This window comes from Xyrauchen texanus, chromosome 42 (genome assembly GCF_025860055.1).
Source record: "Xyrauchen texanus isolate HMW12.3.18 chromosome 42, RBS_HiC_50CHRs, whole genome shotgun sequence".
NCBI lineage: Eukaryota > Metazoa > Chordata > Actinopteri > Cypriniformes > Catostomidae > Xyrauchen > Xyrauchen texanus.
This window is the reverse complement of record NC_068317.1, coordinates 20158421-20184818: the sequence shown is the minus strand read 5'-3', so window position 1 is coordinate 20184818 and position 26398 is coordinate 20158421. Positions and strand designations below refer to the sequence as shown.

General features: G+C 35.8%; 3 protein-coding genes across 3 annotated transcripts; 2 read left to right on the top strand and 1 right to left on the bottom strand.

The window, feature by feature from the left end:
* Positions 1–151: 151 nt before the first annotated feature.
* LOC127635226 (cystatin-B-like) lies at positions 152–1176 on the bottom strand. Its single transcript, XM_052115114.1, has 3 exons — positions 993–1176; positions 645–746; positions 152–498 (listed from the first exon to the last, which is right to left on the bottom strand). Exons 1-3 carry the CDS (start codon positions 1062–1064, stop codon positions 370–372), a joined length of 303 nt encoding a protein of 100 aa, XP_051971074.1. The 5' UTR covers positions 1065–1176; the 3' UTR covers positions 152–369.
* Positions 1177–1717: 541 nt separating this feature from the next.
* On the top strand, positions 1718–6606 carry si:ch211-161h7.5 (uncharacterized). The gene is made up of 9 exons (XM_052115105.1): positions 1718–1901; positions 3103–3184; positions 3343–3451; positions 4151–4295; positions 4417–4530; positions 4736–4880; positions 5029–5177; positions 5657–5796; positions 5906–6606. The coding sequence occupies exons 3-9, from the start codon at positions 3352–3354 to the stop codon at positions 6058–6060; spliced, it is 948 nt and encodes a 315-aa protein (XP_051971065.1). The 5' UTR covers positions 1718–1901; positions 3103–3184; positions 3343–3351; the 3' UTR covers positions 6061–6606.
* A 1965-nt stretch (positions 6607–8571) lies between these two features.
* si:ch211-161h7.4 (uncharacterized) lies at positions 8572–23363 on the top strand. The gene is made up of 18 exons (XM_052115092.1): positions 8572–8870; positions 9320–9363; positions 9541–9611; positions 9722–9843; positions 9936–9996; positions 10184–10373; positions 10451–10531; positions 10641–10721; positions 10949–11107; positions 11423–11865; positions 12345–12698; positions 14426–15031; positions 15113–15731; positions 18776–18849; positions 18948–19109; positions 19551–19711; positions 20379–20469; positions 20549–23363. The coding sequence occupies exons 1-18, from the start codon at positions 8862–8864 to the stop codon at positions 20623–20625; spliced, it is 3405 nt and encodes a 1134-aa protein (XP_051971052.1). The 5' UTR covers positions 8572–8861; the 3' UTR covers positions 20626–23363.
* The last annotated feature ends 3035 nt before the right edge of the window (positions 23364–26398 follow it).

Genomic DNA, 26398 nt, shown 5'->3' with positions numbered 1-26398 from the left:
TATAATCTGTCACCATGGTTATCTATTAGATTAACGTGGTGTGAGTTGATATTGTATGAAAAAAGGAACTGTTATCACATGGCGGTGCCAAATACACAATTGACACACATACTCCAAGAAATGCTTAATTCACAACCAGTTTCATTGCAGTAATGTTTTAATACTGATCCCACTAGTAAACTAATGCATGTGTTCATTATTGTTAAGGCCATCACATGTCATAGATAGATGATACATAAGTCAATATATTTCTCAGGATTGATAACCGTATAAACATCATCTCTTAGTAATGATTACAGTTGGTTTCATGGGCATTATGGTTGATGGTATAATATTCGCAACGATTTTGGCTTTTCCTGGAGATTTGACTCAGAAATATTCAATCTCATCATGGTGAGCTTTGGATGTCTGCAGGCTGTGCAGCTCTAGTTTTTCTCCAGCATGGGGCAGGCTTTTAAAGGCACGCAGATGAATGAAGTCATCGCCACCCACATGAACCTAAAACGTGCAAAAGAGAAAAGTATTACAAATTAATTCTAGTTGTTGTTATCGGTGTCTTTATTTCATAGACACCTATTATCTTAAGTACAACAGCGTTGCTGATACATTAAATCATATCATGTTAATTAATTACTTCCTCCTACCTTGATAAAGTAATTCATTCCGGCAACAAGTTGTGTTTTATACGATTTGGCGACGAAGACGTCAAAACTCCGCCCAGCTTTATTCTCAGCATGAGACTGCAACTGTTTTCAAAGGGGAAAAAGGGAACCGAGTCATCAAATGATCTTTGATGCGTATGTTATTTCAGGGGGCACCAGAGTCGGTCGACGTGCCTCGCTAAATGTGATTAAAATACGACGAACATAAAAATATATCAAGTAGTTAATACAGACAACATGATCATCACACAGAGTGTGGGATTATCAGATGTAGGTCGTGCGGCCCCACGCCCCATTTCACAATCTATCCACACATTAAAAATGACAAACCTCGTTGCATATTTGTTGCACCTCTTCATTTGCATCTTTTGCCTCGGAAGTTCCGCCACAAATTAAAGGCATTTTAAATACAGAAAACTAGCTAAATCAACAAAAATGTTGCTTGTACAAGGGAACTTCTTTACATTGACAAAAAAAAGTTTGTTTCCTGGTTATTATCGCACGTCATTGGGACATACCATGTATGGGGTAGACTAAAGGGGGTTGAAGTCACTGATCTATATTTATATATAACGAAACATTCTGTTCAACATTTTAAGCAAGATAACTGTATTATTTTTGTTTTGCACAATTTTAGAGTGAAAATAAAACAATACATTTAACGTCGAATTAAAAAAGGCCATCGTGTAATTCGCTACTGATATACTACAATTCATACCTTTATCTAACTTTTTAAAACCGTTATCAGTATGTGACTATATTTTCTAATGTAACAATAAATAATTATTTCGGTTATTACTTTTTACTATCAGATATTTTATCATCATGCATTTTTCATATAGATCAGTAGTTGAAGTATATCAGTAGCGAATTACAAGGTCGGCTTTTTTAATTCGACGTTACATTTATTGTATTTAGGGTTACATATAAATAATGTGCACTTTTTACTCGGCATTTTTTATATTGGTCACGGTAATTTATCTTTGTTCATATTGTGATCCCTTCTTCACACCTATAAAGTGGTTTGATCCTAGAATTGCCTGCACATGTAACTGATCAGGGTGTGTATTGTTTACAATAGGTAACTGTTATGAAACGATAATTAAGCATTATTTCGAATTTTAACTGTTTTGAAAGTGAAAATACGTAGCAGGTCTTATTGTTTATATACAGATTTAAATATTTTGTCATAGTTCTAAATTCGATAAATCGACGCAGGTATTTACACTGCAAATCCAGGTGAGTCCAGGTGCATTTGAGAAGACACAAGTACTTCTGAATGAACATACAATTCATACATTTATCTAACTGTTATCATTATGTGACGTATTCTGCACGTTTATTTTCACTTATATTACAATATTTTCTAATGTAACAATAAATAATTATTTCGGTTATTGCTTTTTTACCATCACATATTTTATCATCATGAATTTTTCTGTTCATTTTCTGTTAGTATTGTTTTTATGTATTTGATTTTGTAGTTACAACTTTTTTAAAACTCCCCTAAACCCATAATCAACATTGATTTTCATTGCATGTTTCACTACAATTGTTAAGCTACTGCTCATTGGATCAGTGAAAATGTAAAGGTTCTGTAATTATGCTTCTATTAATCTTACCTAATCTATTATTATTAACCTGCTTGTATTCTTACCGGCCACCAAAACTTGGAAAGTTTATATGTAATTGGATGTGAATGGTACATGAGATATATTTGATTGTGTCATAATGCACATTGCATAAGCACAGGGGTTGTCACGAGGACCTTACTGTTGAGTTTACTTGAATCCAACACACATAAACCAGTTGATCAGGGTTGTCTAGTTCATTTGATAATGTGTGTGCATCACAGCTGAAACTAAACTCTGCATTAGGTGTCTCCTGACAGGTTAAGCTAATCACCTCTGTCATAGCAGATTTGTGAAGATGCAATGTTGCATGGTCTTATAAATGGTAGTAAAACACTTTCTTGAATTTAAGATAATTACAGAAACTAGAATTTATGATTTTTTAAATCTGTTTTATAAATATACACAGATCAGCCACAACATGGTTTTAATGTTGTGGCTGATGACTAACTCATACATGAGGTTCTCAACATAGCAACATGTACAGAACTTTAGAAAAGAAGGTTCAATGTAAATCTAATACAAATGTAATAATAATAAAAAAAGAAGAAGAGAGTAAACTTACCTATCTCCTCCAAATATTTTTTTTCCTTTAAAGTGTGCAAAGCAAAGGTGAATAAGTTGCATAAGATTTTTTCATAACCATCAGAAATGTATGCAATGGTATCCTTGACAGTCATTGTATACGCCTCTCTATCTGAATGACATACTCGGCACGTGTAGTCATAAAAGCTATAGAACTGTTACACAACTTGCACACTTGTAAAACAGAGCTTATAAGTGTTGTATTTGTGTTCCTTTGTCTTCAGAGATCGGCAAGAAGCTCTAGAGAATTTACTTCTTTCTCTCTCCAACTTTTTTCAACAACAATTGTTTTCATACATACTATAGGTAAGCATTAAGAGATATAGGTTCATAAGCTTTTGTGTTTGCCCTGTCAACAAGCTATCTGTTTAATTACTTCTTTCTGTTACTTGTTAGTAATAATGCATGTGTGAGTGTGCTTCAAAACCGAGCTAATAAATATTTTCTGATTCTTTTTATTTCAGCTTTTCACAATGGGAGACCACAATATTGCCCGTTTAACATTCATAGTCCTGTCTCTTGTCATGTTCATCATCTGCATCATATTCAATATACTTGCTGGACCAGGTGTTGGTAAGTACAGCATATAATCTTTTGAATGTTTCCAGGAAACACTGAGTCTTCATTATATATATATATATATATATATATATATATATATATACACACACACACAACCCTCTATGATCATGTTGGATAAAGAATCGTCATTGGCTAGTACATTTTTGTTTTTACTCGCCAGACTTTTGACGACATGTAAGCATAATGTAACTAAAAAATATATTAAGCAAACTAAGAGAGGGGGCCTCTTCATATATATCCACGCAATATAGTATATTGTAATTTTTTATTTTATTTTGCGTTATGATTTTAATCACATTTAAGCTTTTTAAAAATGAACAAATTTCACATTCTATCAATTTATATGTCATGAAATCCAATTAAATTATACAAATTTAGCTTGGGTCATTTAATATAAGAAGGGTATATGATTTCATTTTCAGGCTTCAAAAATGTATGAATGACAGTCAAATATAAAAGCATAACCATTTTAATCATTAAAATAATATTTTAATGATGAAAATATGTCTAAATAACTAAAATATATCTCTCTTATTTGTCCGATTTACTTTTGATCCATTGGACTTTTTCAATGTTTTGTTTTCTTTTGCTTCTTTTGTAACCTGTATAGCTATAATATTCTATAATATTATTATATTATGGGCTGATATATATATATATAGCTACGGTCTTGTTTGTTCCTCCACTCAGGTCCTTTTCTGAACACCACCAGTGCCATATCAAATAAGTATGATACAGATATCACACCCTCGGGATGGACTTTCTCAATCTGGGGGGTGATCTACACATGGCTAACTCTCATGCATGCATATATCCTCTCCACCACCTGCAGGAGGTATGCATTTCACTTATATTCAAATTATTAACCTTATTTAAGTCACGTGGGATGAAATGTGATTTATCTGTGATCAAAACATACTGCTGTAAATGAACATTTGTGTTTGTTGTTTACACAGGACTGCTTATGGTCCAATGTACTGCAGTCCTGCTGTGTTGCCATATGGATTCTTCATCAGCTGGATTTTAAATATGTTACTGAATATAGGCTGGCTCCTTCTATGGGACAGAAAGTATGTATAGGCCTATAGTAATTTTGAAGAGAATGCTGATTGATCTTTATTCATATAATAACTATTGAAATCGCAAAATGCAGTTTCTAGATTTTGCAAAAAGTGTCTGTTATTATATTGATTTTAATTATAAAATGCCAGTACTATGCACCCAAAATTGGATTTATTGGAAAATACTTATAACACCTTTATTACTTATTTAAAGGGTGATGATTGCTTCATTGATTTTCCTTGCCTTAATTGCCTTCACAAACTACTTGATGATATTCTTCTCTTGCCATGGCCTCAAAGAATATGGAGCCTGGTTAAATAAATATCACAAAGTAGACCTCTGGTGCTTGCGAATGCTGGTGAGATACCATTTAAATATTACCATACAATACCTCATCCTTGAATTTTAGAAATGTTAATCAGGTTTTTTTCTTTCTTTTTTTTCTTTTTTGAATGTCTGAAGTGTTTTTTTTTACATTAATTTAAAGCTTTTCCCCCATTTTTTAGGTTCAGAACGCGATTGCCACATACACCACATGGACAACTATTGCCACACTGATCAACTTCACGATTGTGCTAAATTATGATGCAGGAATGACCAGATCAGATGCAGGAACAGTGTCTCTCTCAATCCTTTTGGGTGAAGTTGTTGCTTGGTAAGTCCCTGGGACTCTATTGTGAGGATTTGTGAGGCATTTGTGTTTGTAAAACTGCTTTGGATGGACATGTTTTGGGAAAAGTGCTATTAAAAAAAAAAAGAATTACTGGTAACACTTTACATTAGTAACACTTGTAACATTAGTTAACGCATTGCGTATCATAAACAAACATGAACAATATATTTTGACATAATTTACTGTATTAATCTTTGTTAATACAAATACAATTGTTCATTGATAGTTCATAGTGCATTAACTAACATTAACAAATAAGTTTTGATTGAAATATGTTTTAGTATATGTTGAAATGAACAACTTAGATGAACAAATGCTGTAAAAGTATTGTTTCTTGTTAGTTCATGTTATCTAATGTTGTTAACTAATGTTAACAAATGGAACCTTATTGTAAAATGTTACTGAAATATTTTAAATGATTAGTCAATTTTGTGGGTAAAGCAATATATTATTTTGTATAGGTTCATTGTTGAGAACATTGTGTTTGAAAAGCACCTGCGATACATCCTGACAGTCTACCCTGTGGTCATTGTGGCTCTGATCGGAAACATGACAAAGAATTTTAAAGCTGCAAATCCAAGCCGTAATGGCATTTTCATAGGTGAGCCAGAACAATCGCTGAAAATCATAATGGTTATGTTGCTTAATATGTAATTCTGTGAGTGCCAGTATTTCTTGAGAGTAATTGTATTTTGTGTTGCATCCCACAGCTGTCTTACTGGGGTTGGCTTGTGCGCTGTTTGCGATCAGAGTGGTGCTAATTATCTGGAGGCATATTAAACACCCTCTCTACAGAGGTATGAATGCAGAGGAGGTTGTGTCACCGACAGAAATTGCTGAAAAGCAAAAGAAAATCTTAAATTAAATTGGATGTTCATGTAACTTTATATCTAATCATGCTAATTAAGTGTTTTTTATTAATGCTATCTATTTAATTGTTTAAATGTAAATATGGTGCTTTTGAAAACATCACTTATTAAAAATAAACAGCAAAACACTCTAAACATGAGTCAAACAAATTGAATTGCTCTTATCAGGGCAGGGGTATCATAGTATCTATACAGTCAGTGGGCATGATCTGAGCACGTATATTTTTTTACCTTCAGCAATAAAATCATAAAGCTCACATGGGTCACAAGGCATAGCAATCAGTAGATATGTTTATATAAAGGGAAGATCATAGTTTGAGAGGGGAAGTCAGAAGGATGAGTTTGTAAGGACTAATAGTATGAAAACACATACGCAGAGTGCTCAGTCGGTGATTCAAAATTCATAGAGTTAACATGATCACAATCCTTCTTTATATGTATTTAATTAACTGTTTATCACTATTTGTGTATTGCTACTGTGTAATAATAACTCATGTATTTGTATATGAACCGATGGAAGGAATCCATTTTTATCAGTTCAGTTTCTGCAATAAAAATAATTTTCATAGAAATCTTGTTTTTGTTTTGTTGTATTAACAGATCAAATTCATCAACTTTATTTTTTTCATTAGAACCCTTGTAAGTTCCAGGGCGTACTGAGTGACTCCAGTTAGGCTTCCTAAGCAACCAATTTGCCCAGTTGCTAGGGTGGGTAGAGTCATGTTGGGTTTACCTCCATGTGATCGCTATAATGTGGTTAGCTCTGGGCGGGGCACGTGATGAGTTGTGTGCGGTTGCTGTGGAGAACAGCATGAAGCCTCCACACGTGCTAGGTCTCCGAGGTAACGCACTCAACAAGCAACGTGATAAGATTCACTACGCCACCATGAGGACTTAAGCCCACTATACACTGTAGGATTTTTACATTCCTTTAAGATTGGTGCTTGTCAGACTGTATGATATGAACACATTGATATCGCCATTGCACACTCTGCGACAATATTTCAGACTGCACAATACACATCGTAGCCGACTGTGGTCCCAATAGTCCCACCACAGAGGAGCATTTTTTCTCTCTCTCTGAAAGTCAGGACATCAGCATTTGCTCCAATACCACTCCATCACGAGCATAGGCTCACAATTACAAGAAAGATGGATTTTGTCAAATAAGCATATAGGCCTAATAACACAGCTTGATCAGAAATATAGAAATTTACAGATGTTGAGACTTGAACGTGAGTGCAGGAGGTAGCCTACAGTAATAATGAGCTAACATAAGCAAATATTCATGTGGAAATAAAAATTACGAACTTCTCTGTTCACATTGGAGGAAAAAAAAAAGAAAAGAAAAAAAGGTAGGTTATAGTACGTCTTTCTCCTCTTTTAGATTAGTAACCTATCGGCCACGCAAAATTCATAAAGGCTGAAAACATCACACTTGCAAATTCCCTATGGATGATGCACAAACATGACGTAGATTTCTATAATTGTATCAACTGTATTTGCTGATTTGGATTAAACGTCCCATAAATACTTATTGGTAAGTACAATAAATGGCTCAATCTTTCTATTTTATTTTATTTATTTATATATTTTGAAATAAAATTGGAATGATGTGAGTCTTAACTAAAGAAGTTTACAGACGTTTAAAGAAATTGTATTAAAAGTAAAATAGTAATTAAAATAATGTTGTAAAGAAAATATATGATAAATGTAAAGAAAAAAAAACGTGTAAAGAAAATTTATTTATTTTCGTTTTGTAGCCTAAACTCTGTATTTATTCAGGGAATAATGCTTTCATATTGCTGAAGTTTTCTCCAAGTATTTTCTGCTTATTTATTTATAATTTAATTTATATCGATTTATCGATAACTTGAAAAGTTTTGAAAAGAAGAAAAAACATTGAAAATGCTTGAGTAGAGTGATAACTAGGCACAAGTGTTGCTATTGTGGTGCAAACGCAGAGCAGGTGTGAGAGAGGAGCGGAATATCTCATCTGGCAGTCGTAATAGCAGTCACACTATACGACTGTGATGCTAAATTTTAGACACTTCCCAAACATTGTCGGAGGCTGAAGATCTTCGCAAATACTATTAATCGGCCGTCTGTGAACATGACTGAACGATGTAAGATTGCCGATTTTGCCCTGCGATGACAGAAATCCTTTGGGATTCCCGAAATTGTTCTCAGACGGCTGAATCGTGGCCAAAATCGTAGCGTGCGATCCGGAGGCTACCAATGCACATTGGGAATTGGGCATTCCAAATTGGGGAGAAAAGGGGTGGGGGGAACAACAACAAAAAACACCCTTGTAAGCAAAAGGATGGATAAATCTACTTTATTTATTCTCATGTAACAAAAACATATTAGTTTCATTAATCACTTGAAAGCCACAAAAGAATGTCTCTCTCTGTCAGAATGCGGTTACACTCCGTGACACTAGATGGTAATATTTCACTCTGTGTGCTCATGCAGCGGAAAAAACTGGGCGGGAGAATTTGTGTTTTTGTTGTTGCTTTGGCCCACTGACATTAGATATTAATATTCCCTTTCTGATATTAACATTTTAAGACTTATTTTCGGTATTGCATTAAACCTACGACATTTATAAATGCAAAAGGAGCACAACAGAGTCAAAACATCAAAAATATGTAAGTAATGTAACCGACAAATGGCGGTCTACTAACAATAACGGACATGTTGAGACTGCAGTGGAGCATCCGGCAGCTGTCTGCGGGTTTGTGAGCTTCACTGGCGGACACACTGTCTCTCGAATCCCGGCGTGGACTGCAGTACGATGTCGCTGGTCAGTACAGCAGCTACTGGGTTACATTGAACGTCTGCTGTGTGTAGTAGACACATTTTTGAGCCGCAGACAGACTGTCAGTGACTGTTCTTCAAAACCTAGTGAGCTGCCTACCTAGGCAGCATTTTTGGGCATAATCGAAAGATAATGGTCAAAAATGCAGTCTAGGTAGGTCTATTTTAAAGTGAAAGCAGCCTGTTGTGACAGTTAACACAGCGATAAAGCAACACAAAATGTGTTAATTCATTTGGTATTAAATCAACAAGGGAAATTTGCACAATTTGTTTTGGTATATAAGTTGTAAATATATTTATTGATATGTGTAATTGTACAATAATGTGTAATATTTGGATATGCATGCATATATGTTATTGGCTTTTCCCCTGGAATGGAAGTCAAATATGAAATTCCCTTTTATGGTTAAATTTACAATATATTAATTATTTCAGGGTAAGGCCAAAAAGAAACTGCACTATCTCCTAGAAGAGGAAAAGTAAGTGATTTAGCATTTTCAAAACAACTGTAACCTGTGCATGTCAGTTGACCTGTAGTAGATCATGCTTACAATTGTGTAATCTGACTTGAGTATTTTGGCTTAAGTTAATATTTTAACTAGCTCAAGCAAGAGGCACTATACAGATGGGAATATGTTGTTGCTGCTGCTTTTCAGATGGAAGTCTGAATTTAAGGGAAAAGATGTCTTTACCCTGCGTGGCATTGACACTCTATTTGATGACATTGGTAGTTCTATTCTTATATTCTTCTCCCTGCTACCTCTTTCCCCGACATTACATTTATAATTGCATATGTTATTTGTTGTGTAAATCCATATTTTCTGTTTTCGTTGGCAGATGCTGACTCTGACCTGGGTTTGCCTCTGCTTTCTCCATTGCCCAAGAGCGCTGATGCAATTGAGCACAAGAAAAGTTGGGGTCCATCTTACCCAGATAAGATTAAAACTCCGTCTAAACAGGTGCATAGGGAACAATTCTGTTCACAGCAAGTCAGCATTACAATGTGATCTTATTAATTACAATAAGTTAATCACATGGCTGTTATTCTCAGGGACACAAGGGTGCTTTGATCCAAGAAAATGGTACTCAAGAGGGTGAAATTACTGATAAAGGTAACAAGCCCACAGTCTTTACGTTTTTTTTTTTTTTTTTTTTTTAGAAATCTTTTAATCGTATCAATAAAATTGTCTGTGATATTAGAAATGGGTTGGATTGTTTAATAGTAAAAATGTCTTTCACTGTCTCATCCCCTGCCGGGTGCTTGGAATTATTGGCATATTTCCATAATTTCTTAAAAAGAGAGTCCATTTAAAGAGATTGCTCCCATTAAGACATTCAGCCCTATTGCCATGGAAACAGAGGGAGGTGAAGGAGTTAGGCTTGTGGCTGACCCTCTGCTCTTTGGAGTTGAAGATAAGTCTATTGGAGGAGTCCTCAGCAAGCCGCCCTGCCCTCAGCAGTCAGAAGCAGTGAAGAAATCCTTCAGTGGGTAAGAATAGTACAGAAAATCTGAGAACTCTTTTGTTTTCATTGAATAATTGTATCATAATTTTCTCTGCTCTATAGGGACAGTGGGTCTGTGGTGTCACCTCCAGAAACGGTCGAGTTTAGAAAAGGCACTAAACCAAATGCTGGTTCCTCATCATGGTCAGTTATTATGGTATAACAACAGTAAAAAGTGTTTAATATGGATCCATTTATATATTTATAATAATATATATTTATAACTATCATCACTTCATCTTTGCTCTTTCAGCGTGAAGACCTCAAAATCAAGCAAGACAGCATTTCAAGCCACCCAGTGTTTACCTCCACACATAAAGGAAGACTTACTAATGTGAGGAAACTACATTTTTTCCAATGTTGCTGTGTCCAGTGCTATCAACTGAGAATATTCATTTAATTGTTCTTTCCATTATGGATTGCATTATAAAGAGTAGGTTCACCTATTCTGCAATACTGTGACTTAGTGAATCGCAGCTGCATTTATATGTACCCTATATATACATTTAAATAAATAAGTTAGCAAGAGTTTTAACATGCTTTTTAAAACTTTTTTTTAAGGGCTAACGATCCAAGTCGTCTGTCTCCTGTTTTGGTTCAGAAGAATGAACAAAAAATTGGGGAGACTGAGCAATGCAAGGACCAAATGCCGGAGGATCATCAGAAAGGATTGTCTTTCCAGCACAAGATTAAAAAGGCCTTGATGCCTAAATCTTCATGGTGAGTTTAAATGAGACTGATGTTTGAGGTGATGTGTGCTATTGTGTCAGTGGTAAAATACCTTCTCCTATCACAGTTTGAAGTGCTAAAACAAATACAAATATGCTATTTTTAGGTTGAATTACCCGAAAAGTGTAAACATCAGGGCACCTTTCTGATTGTTTGACATAACAGCTAATGCTCAATTGTTTTTCATTTTCTTATATTTCCTTACACATCTCTTCACATGTGTGTTTATGTATGTATGGAATGTCTGTCTTGAGTGTCTGTAGTCTCACAGTGTATGCTGAAGTATAATACTTTCCTAATGTTAAGTTCCAGGAAACCAGCAGAAGCTCCAGCTCCTCCACCTGTAGATTTTGAGGAGGACTTCATGATCCTGGACGATGAGGCTCCTGTTCTTTTTATCATCCCTCGCAAGCTAGAGGTCTGCAGGAAAAAAAGAACTGTCCCAGCAGACTCTGCCAAGGAGAGTGTTTCTGAAGAACCACACTCTATAGATCAGCTCTCACAGAGTGAAACAGATACTAATAATCAGAAAGGAGCAGATTCTAAAAGAAGCAAAGCACAAAGCGATTCTGATAATCAAAAACCAAAAGGAAAACGTAGAAAAGCTTCAAAAAAGAGCAGCAAAGCACAGGTGACACATGATGGTTTAGAGGACAGACCAGACCCTGTAATCCAAGGAATAGAGGACAGGTTTTGTGATCAGAGTCCTTCTCAAACTGTACAGGGGAACAAAGTTGTGGATTCATCAGGTACAAACCAATCTGCGAAATCTTTGATTTAATGTGTATTAAAATGTACTGATTAAGTTAATAATATTTTTCTTCCTGAATGGAAAGTTATGGAAATACATTTACATTAATACGACCAGTTAATTAATACACCTACTTATTATTTATTATTATTTTCCGCATTTTAGACTAATAGTAAAGTCGTCAAAAGTATTAAAATAACACAAATGGAAGTATGGGAATTATGTAGTGACTGAAAAAGAAATTGATTGATTGATTGATTGAAAAGTTTGTTGAATAATAATAAAAAAAAAACTATCTGGTTTGAAACTAATTTACCTTCTTATAGTTTCTTAAAACAATCTTATAAGTTCAAGCATTTAAACATAAGTCTTTAGATCACGCATAGTAAACATTAAGTCGAGTGTCCAAACTTTTGACTGGTAAGGCAATATACAGTATTTGTAATATTCTATTACATAATTTTTGTGATGTTACAGGAAAATTAAGTACAAAGAAGATATCTGATCCCGATGAGCTTTCTGACAAAGATGGAACTAATGATGGTGGCAGCCATGAAATTCCAGTTTCAATGTCCAGAAATAAAAAACAATCCTCTAGATCTCAGCCTGACAGACCAAGGTCGAAAGCAGAAAAGGAATCCAAAAAAGTCAATTCTGTAACAGGTGCTCAGACCACAAGCTCAGTGAAAGTCAACAAAAATGGAAAGAACAGCAACACTGGGAAAACAATCACTAAGACAAAGAAGCGAACATCTAAACAACAAGAAGAACTGGAACAGAAAGAACCTGCTTGTGAGCAACAAGATCTTGTTGAAACTCCACCTGCCCTCAGTGAGCAAGAAGAGTTACAAAGAACAAATTAAAGTTCCTCTGATATTTGCTTAGAGGGATAGTTCACCCCAAAATTAAAATTCTCTCATCCTTTATTCACCCTAATACCATCCCTGATCTGTATGACTTTCTTTTTCATAACACAAACGAAGATATCTAGAAGAATATCTTAGCTCCGTAGGTCCTTAAAATGCACATGAATAGTGACTAACTAGCTCCAAAAAGGCAGCATAAAAGTAATCTATACAACTCCTGTGATTTAATCCATGTCTTCTATAGCAATCAGTTTGGGTTGAGAATAGGCCAATTGTACATCTTGCCACTACAGTCTCAAGGCACAGTCATGATCTCAAGCTTGCTTCCCTGTTCTTATGCCTGATGCATGCACAGAGTGCTAGGTGGTTCTAGGAGGTGTAATCGAGGTTGCAATTGTGATTGCCAAGGACACTGTTGATGTCAAGATTTAAAGTGCACTGTGATGAGCTCGGTGGAAAAATAATTCAAAGATCGCGGGAAAAATGTTTATTTTTTTTTTATTGTAAATATACTTATAATCCATTCTGAAAAGTATTGATAAATAAAAGTTTAATATGACACAAAACTGACTTTATTTACCCAAAATGTGTGTGTGCTGTGCATATTTATGCTCCGTAGAGGATCACGTTATTTCTCTTGCATCTTCTGTATTGAAATCAGATTCAATGCATTGCGCATGAGCAGAGCTGCAGCCTATAAAGACGGCTGCCTATATAGTCAAGAGACTGCGAGGCCGCTCACTATGTTTTTTGACAGACCCATTGATTAAACCACAGGAATCTTATGGATTACCTTTATGCTGCCTTTATGTACTTTTTTAATCATTATTTATTTCTCCCCAATTTGGAATGCCCAATTCCCAATGCACTCATAAGTCCTCGTGGTGGCGTAGTGACTCACCTCAATTCGGGTGACGGAGGACGAATCTCAGTGGTTTTATCAGACGTAGTGCGTCTCCGTGGCATCCACACATAACTCACCACACGTTCCACCGAGAGCGAGAACGACACATTATAGGGACCATGAAGAGGTTACCCCATGTGACTGTACCCTCCCTAGTAACAGGGCCAACTTGATTGCTTAGGAGACCTGGCTGGAGTCACTCAGCACGCCCTCGTGAATCGTGCTGAGTGAAATCGTGACTCCAGGTGTGGTAATTAGCGTCTTTACTCGCTGAGCTACCAGGCCCCCTCCTTTATGTACTTTTTGGAGCTTCAGACTAGTTTTGACCACCATTGCATTGCGAGGACCAACAGCACTAAGATATTCTTCTAAAAGTCTTTGTTTGTGTTCTGCTGAAGAAAGAAAGTCATACACATCTGGGAATGCATGAGGGTGAGTAAATGATGAGAGAATTTGCATTTTTTTTGGTGAACTATTCCTTTAATATTTGAGAAGTTAATTGAGAAGTAGACTTTTATTGTGGTGTTTTGTTGTGCTGTCAGATATAACACACTGAGGTTACACTTTAAGTGACAACTTGTATACACATTGGTCAAATACACATTATTTTGGAATTGCACATGCTCTTTAAATGTTTTATTTATGGGAAATTGTTCCATCTCAAGAATGTGTAGGCTTTTACATTCTTATTGAAGGTGTTTATTACACTAGTCTAGACATTTTCAATTAATGTTGTATGGTGTCTCCAATAATTTTCAAACTTTTCTTGTTTAATTTTTACAATGTAGCTGTAAATAAACAATCAGCCAAGCAAGATGCTTTGAAGAATCCTGCAAAAAAACAGAAGGGAAAAGAAACAAAAACGGTTGAATCAAAACCAAAGGATCCACTAACAACTGCACTTGACACTTCTTCAGACAGTCCTGTGACGGCCAAGAGGAAGAGGAAGCCTCCAGGAGCATGGTGGCTTGCTAGCCAAGATGACAGCACCACAGAGTGTCCAGCAGAGGGAGTTTTAGGTACAGCACAAGGGCCAAACACCAGTAAGAAAACTATAACGAAGCAAGCAGTTGCAGTTGACTCTAATGAAATACACACTCTTAGACCTGCCCAAGGGAATCAGAAGAAGACAAAAACTTCATCCACTCACAGTGCAGTGGAAAATTTTAAAACGTTGCTGGCTCATGGCGATGGAGATGATACTGGAGCAAAAAAGCAAACAGCTCCTCGAAAGAAACGGAAATCTGCAACCACTCAGCAGCAAGTGCTGTCACCAACTCCTGTGTCTGGAGAGGAAGTCAATGAAGACAGACAAGAAGCTTGTCTGAATGAGAGTGCTGAGCAAATTAGTCCAGCACTGTGTAGTCCTTCCAGACAGCATAACATCACACCAGGTAAACTCTTTTTCAAACTTTGTTAAATGCTTCTGATACAAGTTTTTATACTAATAGTTACTTATTGTTACAAAAAAACAGGTGAAAAGCGTTTGTTTGGTAAGGTCTACACACGATACTCTGGATCATCACAGAAAAATCCTTCATCTGTTAGAAGACCAGAGATTTGTGTTCCAGATGACATTCCACAGAAAATACAAAGGAAACCCCCTTCCAACAGGTGGGAAGCACCACCATCTCAGGAAGCAACTGATGGGCCTGCATCACCTCACAATGCCCATCCACAACAGTCCAAACCACCAAATTCTGCTATTAGTGTTGTATTTAATAAGGGGGCGAATTCGGTAAAATCACAGAAAAGAAAGAGTCATGTCAAGAACATAAAAAGAAACATAATCAACACACCAAAGTCAATCAAAAGATCTTTAGCTTCTATGAATGACATTTTTGCCTCCGAGAAAGCTGGAAACATTGTAAAAACTAGCGAAAAACGCAGAAAACATGGACGCAGAAACCTCCTTCACTCTCTTGATGATCAGTCAGAACACTCGAGTGAGAATGTGGCCTACGGTGATGATCAACAGCAGGGAAACAGCCACGCCTCCTTTGGGTTCACAAGTGGTTTTACTGTGGAGCCCTCAGGGACTAAAAACAAAAAGATTATCAGAGTTTCCAGTGGACCCAACACGTTATCTGATGTGTAAGTTGTTTAATACATTTCCCATTTGAGTATCAATTACTGTTAAACTGCATTACTAATGCTGTCTATGCACTGTGTAGGCAGCAAAGAAACTACACCTAAGGGTATGCTTAGTTTTTCCATGTACTGTTACGTCTTGCATACAGTCAAACATTGTAGCCTTTTAAGTGGCCGCAGCCCTACACGGACGCATTCGGCACATGCGCAAATGACACCTACAGACGTGTACACAAGGGTACAAAAAAGACAGGATCCACTCAGACAGATCGCACAGACTGTGCTGATGACAAAATTTGAATAAACACTTTGTGAAACGTAGCGGCACACAGAAAAACATAGTACTTTATCCATAAAGGAATAGTTCACCCAAAAATTTTAATTCTCTAATCCTTACTCTCATGCCATCCCAGATGTGTATGACTTTCTTCTACAGAAAACAATCAGAGATTTTTAAAAGACTACCTTAGCTCTGTGGGTCCACACAATGCAAGACTTTGAAGCTCCTAAAAGCACATAAAGGCAGCAGTAATAATAAAAGTATTACATAAGACTCCAGTGATTTAATCCATGTCTTTAGAAACAATTTTATTGGTTTTTGGTGAAAAACAGATAGATATTTAAGTCCTTTTTTACTATAAATCTCCACTTTCAAATAGGGATGCATTGATACAATACCTGTATTGGTATTGTCTTTGAAACTGATGTTTCTCTAGCTAACGAATTTGATACTGTGTGTTAGTCATGTTTGTTACTGTCAAGTCCATAAAATAACCATAAAAGCACTATTAAAGGAATGTTCCGGGTTCAAAGAAAAGGTTTGTAAGCGATTTTATCACTAAAATTATTTGTACACGCATATACTTTGTCTTGGGGTTATACTTTTGAAACAATGAGTATTTTAACACCAAAAAAATTCCCCCATTCACTTCCATTGTAAGTGCCTCGCTGTAACCTTTTTTTAATTATTTTTAAGGAGTAACGAGTCCAAATACATTTTTGTGGTAATCAATATTATGCCACAAATGCTGTCGATTGAGCTTAACTTTTACTGAACCCAGAATATTCCTTTAAAGTAGTCCATATGACTCTTGCATTTTATTAAAACCCACTTGGGGACATAGCTTTATGAATACAAAAAGGTTGTGCGCTGGTCTGTTGATAAAGAAACATAACAGGCAGGCTCAATATTCGGTCCTCAATAGTTCGGTTCACTTATAATATGCATTTAGAACGGCACCGGAAGAGAATTTTACCAGAATTTGAATAAGAAGCTAATTAAACTACTGTGAAGTAGCCCACAAACAGACACAAGGCGTCCTGGAGTGTTAGGATCTTCAATATAAAAGCGCATGGGTTTTTTAAGTTGAAAGTGCACGACTGAAATATATTACTGTTGTATTTTAAAAATTAAAAAAAAAATTGCATTATCATTATTATTTATTTACAAATAATACTAATTATTATAATATTTATGTGGAACGTGTTCCAAAAAATAACTGAGAATGAAAAGTGACTGATATCTAACTTAACTTAATTGAAAAAAAATAGATCTGAATCCTTTATATCCAGATACAAATGGGGAATTGCAAAGAAAACTGGCTTCTTTTTTACTGAAGACTTAAACTGGAATTACTGTCAATTTTGCTGCTACATTATCCAGTACACTAGTTAACAAGAACGTTTTTCTTAATAGGCTATTCTGTACATTTATATTGAAATAACGTGTAGCTATGTTTGTGTTTCTTTAAATATATTAGAGTACCCCCAATTAGTTCACACAATGAGGTAAAGATATTCTAATCTGATTATACAAAAAACAACACTGATATCGGATCGAAAGAGAAAAAGTGGTATCAGTGCATCCCCAACAGCCCTCTTAAGCAATCTTCTCTCCCGAGAGTTTTTCTTCCTTTGTTTATTGGCGATTCACATTCTTTGTGTATATTGCCACTTATTGGGTAGGGAGAAGAACTTACAGTAATAACAGACTTAAATATTGAACTCTTTCTCACCCACACCTATCATATTGCTTCAGAGGACAGGGATTTTACCACTAGAGGCATATTTAATGCTCCCTTTGTGTGCTTTTTGTTTTGGTTACCATGCACTTGCATTGTATGGACCTACCGAGCTGAAATATTTTTCATAAATCTTCGTTTGTGTTCAGCAGAAGAAAGTAAGTAAATAATGGGAGAATTTTCATTATTGGGTGAACTATTCCTTAAAAGTTACATATATACAGATCTGGAAAAAACAAAAGAGACCACTGCAAAATTATCAGTTTCTATGGATTTACTATTTATTGTATATGTTTGAGTACATTTCCGATTCCGCCTTACGGATGCACCCCCAGATCATCGCCGCCATCAAACAAAGCCGAGCTGCTTGAATTGTTGCACCAGGAGTGGCATAAAGTCACCCAACAGGAATGTGAAAGACTAGTAGAGAGCATGCCAAGACACATGAAAGCTGTGATTAAAAATCAGGGTTATTCCACCAAATATTGATTTCTGAACTCTTCCTAAGTTAAAACATTTGTATTGTGTTCTTTATAAATGAATATGAACTTATATTTGCATTGTTTGAGGTCTGAAAACACTGCATATTTTTATTTTTTATTTTATTTTATTCGTTTATTTATTTTTTATTTTGACCAGTTGTCTTATTTTGCAAATAAATGCTCTAAACTACTGACAACATTTCTTCAAAATGTCAAATAAAAATATTGTCAGTAGTTTATAGAATAAAACAGAAATGTTAATTTTAATCAAACACTTATGTACCTATAAATGGTAAATCCAGAGAAACTGATAATTTTGCAGTGGTCTCTTTATTTTTTTCAGAGCTGTATATAACACTAAAAGTGCATCTTCCGCGCACACTTTTTAATGCTACACTGAGGCAGAACAAATGTATTTACTCAAAAAGTACTATTGCAGAAATAATGCATGAAATGATGTGCATAGAAACATTATATAAATTACTATAAATATGAAATAAAAAATACAATTATTGTTTATACATCAATATTTTTATGACTTTAGTGACACTGGTTTCAGAAGTGGGCCATCATCAATGATTGATCTTCAGCAGCATGATGAGGAGGAGGATGATATTGGTGAGTGTTTGATGTGTGATGTAATGTAACAACACACTTTGTTGTTTTTAATTCTCAAATCATCTGTGGTTAACTAACTAATTTCCCATTATTTTTAGAATTGCCATCGTCCAGAGTGATTGTTCATGTGCGACACGGCCCTCGGGTGTTGGCCCAGTGTGATCTCTGTGGTCCTCCACTGCAACCCATCATCTTGGAGGAGGACGACTGGAACAACCTGCATGCATGGTTTTCTCACCTGTGGCCCCCAGCTTCTAAAGGTAAGACATGTACAAATACATGAACTGCAGATATATCAAGTCTACATGCTAAGTCCATAGACTTCTTTTAGGAGGGACCAAAGAGTGGTATCTTTTGATTTGGACCAGTTAGCAACTGCCTAACAACACACTAGCAATGCCCTGAAGCATTCAGAAAACCTTAACAATGGTGTAGAAGCACTTGGAAAGTTTCCTTAAAAAGCAAAAAAAATAAAAAATTCTGCCACTTGAATTTACAGTACAATAATTACAGGAACACCCCCCTTGAGACAACCTTGTGTTGAATACCTTGTTTAAGGGTACATTAACTCTCCAGTTCCTGGAATACCCCTACTTGTCACTAAACCTGCAACCTTTGTTTTGGTAGCCTACATCTTTAAGCATCAACATTTTGTGATTTAATTCTTATAACTTATGTGCAGAGTGTTATCATCTTTTTAGACGGGCTAGTTGTGAGTCCTGATGACTTCCACTGGCACACATATGGAGGCAGAGCAATTGGCCATGCAGTTGATCTTCAGAGTAGCTCATTCTCTCATGGAAAGATTCTGCTGGGGTCATTCATGAAGAAACCCCCACATGTGGACCATGACACTGTTTCTGTGAGTAGCAAGTGTTTCTCTTGTTATCTCTGAGCTTATTACATAATTGCAGTTGTAAACTGTTGATGTTTTAAGATTACAATTGTAAAACGAAGTTCACCAGGTGGTCAATTGGATTAATATCCTTTGCCTTCTCATCATTCCAAGTTTGACTTTTTGGATAAGATTTAAGTATGGAAAAAGGTTTTTCATGCCTTTAGCCCAGACTGTACATATTTAGACACACAGTGGCCCCAAAAAGTATTTGGACACTTGAGCCACACTTGAAAATGTATTAAGTTTGTTAAGCTTTAAATGAAACCGTGATACATTTATTTTCAAAATTTAGATCAAGGATTTAGACACATTCTGGTTATAAATGTTTGTGGAGTATGTCGGTTGTTAATGCGATGAACTACACCTGTGGTTACTATGCAAGGATACGTCTGTGAATTTGTGGGGGAATTCATACATCCATTAAAATGTACCTTGGGAGCAGTTGGTCAAAATTAAATGGCAATAATAATAATAAAATAGTTCTGAGGAAACATCCAACATAATTTCTTTGTAGAGGTCACTTGGTTTGATGTCTAATGCAGTGACTTTCAGACATTTTAAGTGTGACTTGAGTGTACTGTAAGGGCACTATAAATAACACCAATTCAAACTTACTGTGTGTGTTATTAAGGTATTCAGCATTATTTCAAGTTGTGTGCGCGTTGATATTGATGGCATCAAGTCAGTCTTCAATTCTGGACAGGTGTTTATGATACCCTCTGGTGAGTGAGAACTTTTTTTTTATTTACTTGTGTGACTTCTCAAATTCCTTAATGTAATGTGTATCTGTCTTTGTTACAGGACAAGTGTATAGCATTCATAACCTCTGTCAAGTGCCTGCTGTGCTGATCTACCACAGAACCCAGTCAATCATTTAGCCAAGCTGATGAACATAATTGGCCTTTCTTTAAAATATTTAAACTGTATACATTTTTTTAAATTAAATTGTTGGTGAGTTTAAAAAATAAAAACAAGGGCATACAAATGTAGTTTTCTGGCAAAGCTCATAAAAGCTAGTTGTGTAAATAGATTCAAGCAATTTGTAAAAATTGAAAGATTATATTTTCATTTGTAATGACATCCGTAAAAGATTGATTTGAAAGTGTTATTTAAAAAGCTTTTCAAAACTGGTCTTGTTAATGTACACATATATTTCTGTCTCCTGTTTTTTTCCCCATTGGAATGCAACTATTTTTCATTTTGAACAAATTGCTAGGCCCCTCAAAGTGGGCAAAAAAGAAAATAATGTGGTGTTTTTTTTCTAAATGTAGAGCCGTGGACAAAAGTATTGGCAGTGACATACATTTTTTGTTTTGCAAAGTTTGCTGCTTCAGTATTTGTAGATTATTTATTCACATGTTTCTATGGTATACTGGAAAACAATGATAAGCATTTCATAGGTTTTAAAGGTTTTTATTGGCAAAAACACTCAATATATGCAAATAGTCAATATTTACAGTGTTGACCCTTGTTCTTCAATTCGCTCTGGCATGCTGGATATCAGCTTCTGGGCCAAATCCTGACTGATGGCGATCCATTCTTGCCTTATTAATGCTCGGAGTTGACCACAATTTGTGGGCTTCAGCTTGTCCACTCGCCTTTTGAGGATTGACCACAGGTTCTCTATGGGATTAAGATCCGGGGAGTTGCCTGGCCATGGATCCAAAATTTCAATATAATGATCTCCAAGCCACTTCATTATCACTCTTGCCTTGTGACATGGTGCTCCATCATGCTGGAAAATGCACAGATCATTACCAAATTGCTCCTTGATCATTGGGAGAAGTTGCTCTTGCAGGATGTTTTGATACAATTCTTTATTCATGGCAGTGTTTTTGGCTAGAATTGTGAGAGAGCCCACTCCCTTGGATGAAAGGCAACACCACACACGGATAGTCTCAGGATGCTTCACTGTTGGCACAACACAGGACTCATGGTAGTTTTCACCTTTTCTTCACCGGACTATCGATTTTCCAGATGTCCCAAACAGTCGGAAGGGGGCTTCATCAGAGAAAATAACTTTGCGCCAGTCTTCTGCTGTCCAAACCTTGTATTCCTGCAAAATTTCAGTCTGTCCTTGATGTTTTTCTTGGAGAGAAGTGGCTTCTTTGCTGCCCTTCTTGACACCAGGCCATTGTCCAAAAGTCTTCACCTCACTGTGCGTGCAGATGCACTCACACCAACATGCTGCCAATATTGAGCAACCTCTGCACTGGTGGTGACACGATTCTGTAGCTGACTCCTCAGGAGGAGACGGTCCTGGCACCTGCTGAACACTCTGGGACGTCCTGAAGCCTTTTTCACAGCAGTTGAACCTCTTTCCTTGAAGTTCTTGATGATCCGGTAAACGGTTCTTTCAGGTGCAATATTCTTTGCAGCGATTGCCTTGCATGTGAGCGCATTTTGATGCAAATCGATGATGACTGCACGTCTTTCTATAGAGGTAACCATTGCTAACAAGAACACAATGATTGAAGCACTTCTTCCCTCATTTTATAGCAAACAGTCTGCTCTTATAATCCAATCAGAATGATAGAGTGAACTGACCTAACTAGTACTCGTTCACACTTTCCCAGGTGCTGCTGATATGATTAGTGAAATTATGTTAGCTGGTCATTTTGTGCCAGGGCAAAAAAACAGTGACATTTGGGTTTTTGTGATAAAGTTCATTTTTTTTGACCAATGAAGCTTTTTGCAATTATTAAAATGCATCTGATCACTCTGCACAATAATCTAGAAACAATGTGAATCAACATCACAACAACTGAAGCAGAAATCTTTGCGAAACAAAATTTATGTCACTGCCAATACTCTTAGTCATGGCTGTACACATGCAAAAGTAAAGTCTCTCCTTCAGTTTAATAGAAATGACCAAATTTTTACAGTCTGTCACATTTAGATCAGTGTAATCACATGTATGTCATTTAAATCTTGCTCCTTTTGTGTATGACATATTTATTTGAACTGCAACCTCTCATGCTGAATTGTTTAAGGGATGTTTGTATGAATAGACAAGAAAGCCATGTTGATAGCTTGCCATTCATTTCTATCCCATTCACATGTTCCTTTGGGAAAAAAGCAGATTTAACAGCCTTTCTATTTTTCAAATGATATAATTTGACATTTAAGCTCTTTTTTTTGTACATTTGCAAAATTTTTTACATTTATATTGTCAGGTGCTTAACACCTCCTGCCACATTTTTGTCTGTCTAACAGTTTTAAAATATGTTTGGTCTGTTATCCACTGCTGCATATACAGTATTTTGTGACTTTATCAAAGTTCTTTTCACATAGATCTCTTAATCATTTAATTATACAACACGTTTTTAACCTCAGGCATATAATGGAAACAACATGAAACATTTGTGAGACTGAATACCTTGAAATTGGTTTTACATAAATTTTATTTTAGCACTTTACGGTATAGTTGGTGCTTTGGCAAGATTGATAATATGTTTGTCATTGAATAATTATGTACTGCTAAAATTATTTTACAGAAGAGTGGTACTGATAACAAAGACTTTGTTTATAAGGATAATACATTATCAAGTGTTTTAACTGGCCATATGGCTAAAATTAAGATATCTGACCACATTATTAGGTACATCTGTACACCTGTTTATTCATCGGATTATCTAATCAGCCAATCATGTGGCAGCAGTGCAATGGATAAAATCATGCAGATTTGGGTCAGGAGCTTCAGTTAATGTTCACATCAGCCATCAGAGTGGGGGGAAAAAAGAGATTTCAACTGTGGCAAGAGTGATGGCGTCAGATGGGCTGTTTTAGGTATTTCTGTAACTGCTGATCTCCTGGGATTTCCACCCACAACAGTCTCTAGAGTGTAAAGAGAATGGTGCAAAAAACATCCACCGAGCAGCAGTTCTGTGGACAGAAATGGCTTGTTAATGACAGAGGTCAGATGAGAATGGCCAGGCTGCTCCAAACTGACAGGAAGATGACAGTAACCCAAATAACAACACGTTACAACAGTTCTATGCAGAAAAGCATTTCTAAACATACAAAAGCAGAAGACCACATCAGGTTCCAACTTCTGTAAGCCAAGAACAGAAAGCTGAGGATGCAGCAGGCCTGCCATCTGCATGTCGCAGCAGAAATCAAGATTCAATAGTCCAGGCGATATTTTTCCAATTATCTACCATCCAGTTTTAGTGAGCCTGTACCCACTGCAGCTTCAGCTTTCTGTTCTTGGCTGACGGTAGTGGTACCCGGAAGTGTCTTTAGCTGCTGTAGCCTATACACATGAATGTTCAAAGCGTTTTTTGTTCAGAAATGCTTTTCTGCATACATGTGTAACGTGTGTTTATTTGGGTTACTGTCTCCTTCCTGTAAGCTTGGACCATTAACAAGCCATTTTCACCAACAGAAATGCTGCTCACTGGATGTTTTTGTTTTTCGCACCATTCTCTTTACACTCTATAGAGACTGTTGTGTGTGAAAATCCCAAGAGATCAGCAATTACAGAAATACTCAAACCAGCCCATCTGGCACAAACAATCATGCCGCGGTAGAAATCACTCAAATCATATTTTTCCACATTATAATGGTTGAAGTGAACATTAACTGAAGCTCGTGACCCGTATCTGCATGATTTTGTGCATTGCTGCCACATGATTGGCTGATTAGATAATCGCATGAATAAGTAGGTTTTACAGGTGTACCTATTAAAGTGGTCAATGAGTGTATTTCTCATGTGGTTTTCAAGCCCATCTACACAGAAAAGGTCTCTTTTATCTTAAAAACAAAAAAATGATTTTTTATCACAAAACAATTATTCAAAGTTGAAATTTGCTGTAAAAAAATGTCATACAACTCACTACTGGGATAATGTCAGTCAGATTAGGTTACAGTTTAGTGTGAATCCCACACCAGCAGAAATGTAGAAAGACCTACAAAATGCAGCCTCTGATTTGTAGTTGTGCCTTGAAATAACAGTAGCTAAGGACATCAATAATTCATTCTCTTTATCGTGCAGCCCACCTGTGGATTCAGTCCTTCCGTTTTTAGAGGACAATTGTGGAAGAGGATTGAGTAGATACTTGCAAAAGCCCACCAGTGAGCCGACTGATGTTGCCTAGAGACCAAATATGAAAAATCAAGCCGTTCTTAATTGATTCACTGTGTTTAATAGTAAGAGCTTCCAGAAAATGCCAAATAATATTATGGAAGTTGACATTTGTATGGATCTTGCCTTAAATGCAGAAAATAGCAAGAATGTATCATTCCTAAAATGATTTCAGAATTATGTTTAAATGTAAAAAAATTTAGATAGATAGATGCTCTTGCACCTTACTGCACAGGACTAATTCTTAAAAAGATCCTCTGAGGTTGGTCTCTGCTCCATATACACAGACAGTGCTCAGTGCTGGGTAGAAATGGATTGCAAGTAGGATAATCTGGATTATGTAATCAGATAAAACAAAAAAGAATGTACTTGTAATTATATTTTAAAATACTTGTAATCAGATTACAATTAATTTGTATGTATTGTATGACTACATATTAATCATGAAAAGAATTGTTCCAAATGTATTGATCCCTCTAATTCTTTTTAAATATAATGTTTTTATTATTTGCAATCAGCTTCCAGTTGATTTGCATTCTGTAAGTCTTCAAGTGTTTTCAAACTTGTTTTCGAAAAAACAGACCTGATACTAGCCACTAGCCATAATCCACAAATGCTGAACCGATTGCATTAGTATGGTAAAGTTAGTTTTAGTTTTGCAAATAGTTTTTCTGCTCCTCTTAAAAAAATGGACATGAATGTGCTTTGTCAGACATTTCACACTTTTTATTTGTAACATTGACTCACAAATATGACTGGTCTAGGCTGCGTTTCCCAAAAGCATCATAAGCCTAATTAGATTGAAGAAACCACTGACGTCAACGGTCTCTACGATCAATTTAAGCTGCCAATGCTTTTGGGAAATGCAGCCCTGATCTGTTAACAAACAAGGATGCCGTTTGTAGTTTGTAATGCCACAATTGCTGGAGTAAGAACATTTTAAGTATCTTTTTTTAACTCAGAAACAAATAGCTAGTAAGCATACACTCATATTACAACAATTCACATATAATGATCCATTAAGTAAACTTTTCGTTAGTAACACTTTACATAAGGTTCCATTCATTAACATTAATAAATATGTTAGCTATCACGAAGAAACAATTAACAATATATATATATATATAGATCTCTCTCTCTCTCTCTCTCTCTATATATATATAAAACTCCTTATAAATCTTTGTTAATGTTAGTTCAAAATAATACAATAGTTCATGTTAGTTCATATTGCATTAACCAATGTTAACAAATACAACTTTTGATTTTAAAATGTATTAGTATATATTGAAATTAACATTAGCTAAGATTAGTCAATGCTGTAAAAGTATTGTTTATTGTTAGTTCATGTTAACTAATGTTGTTAACTAATGTTAACAAATGGAACCTTATTGTAAAGTGTTACCAGCTTTTCTTTAATGCATTTAAGCAACTTTATATCAAAATGTTACAAGCTTATCCTACTCAAATTCTTGTGACATCAAATGAACAAGAATTAGACCAGAAGTAATCCAAAAACTTCTAACTAATCCAAGAGATTAAGTTTCTTACTACAAATGTAGTCATGT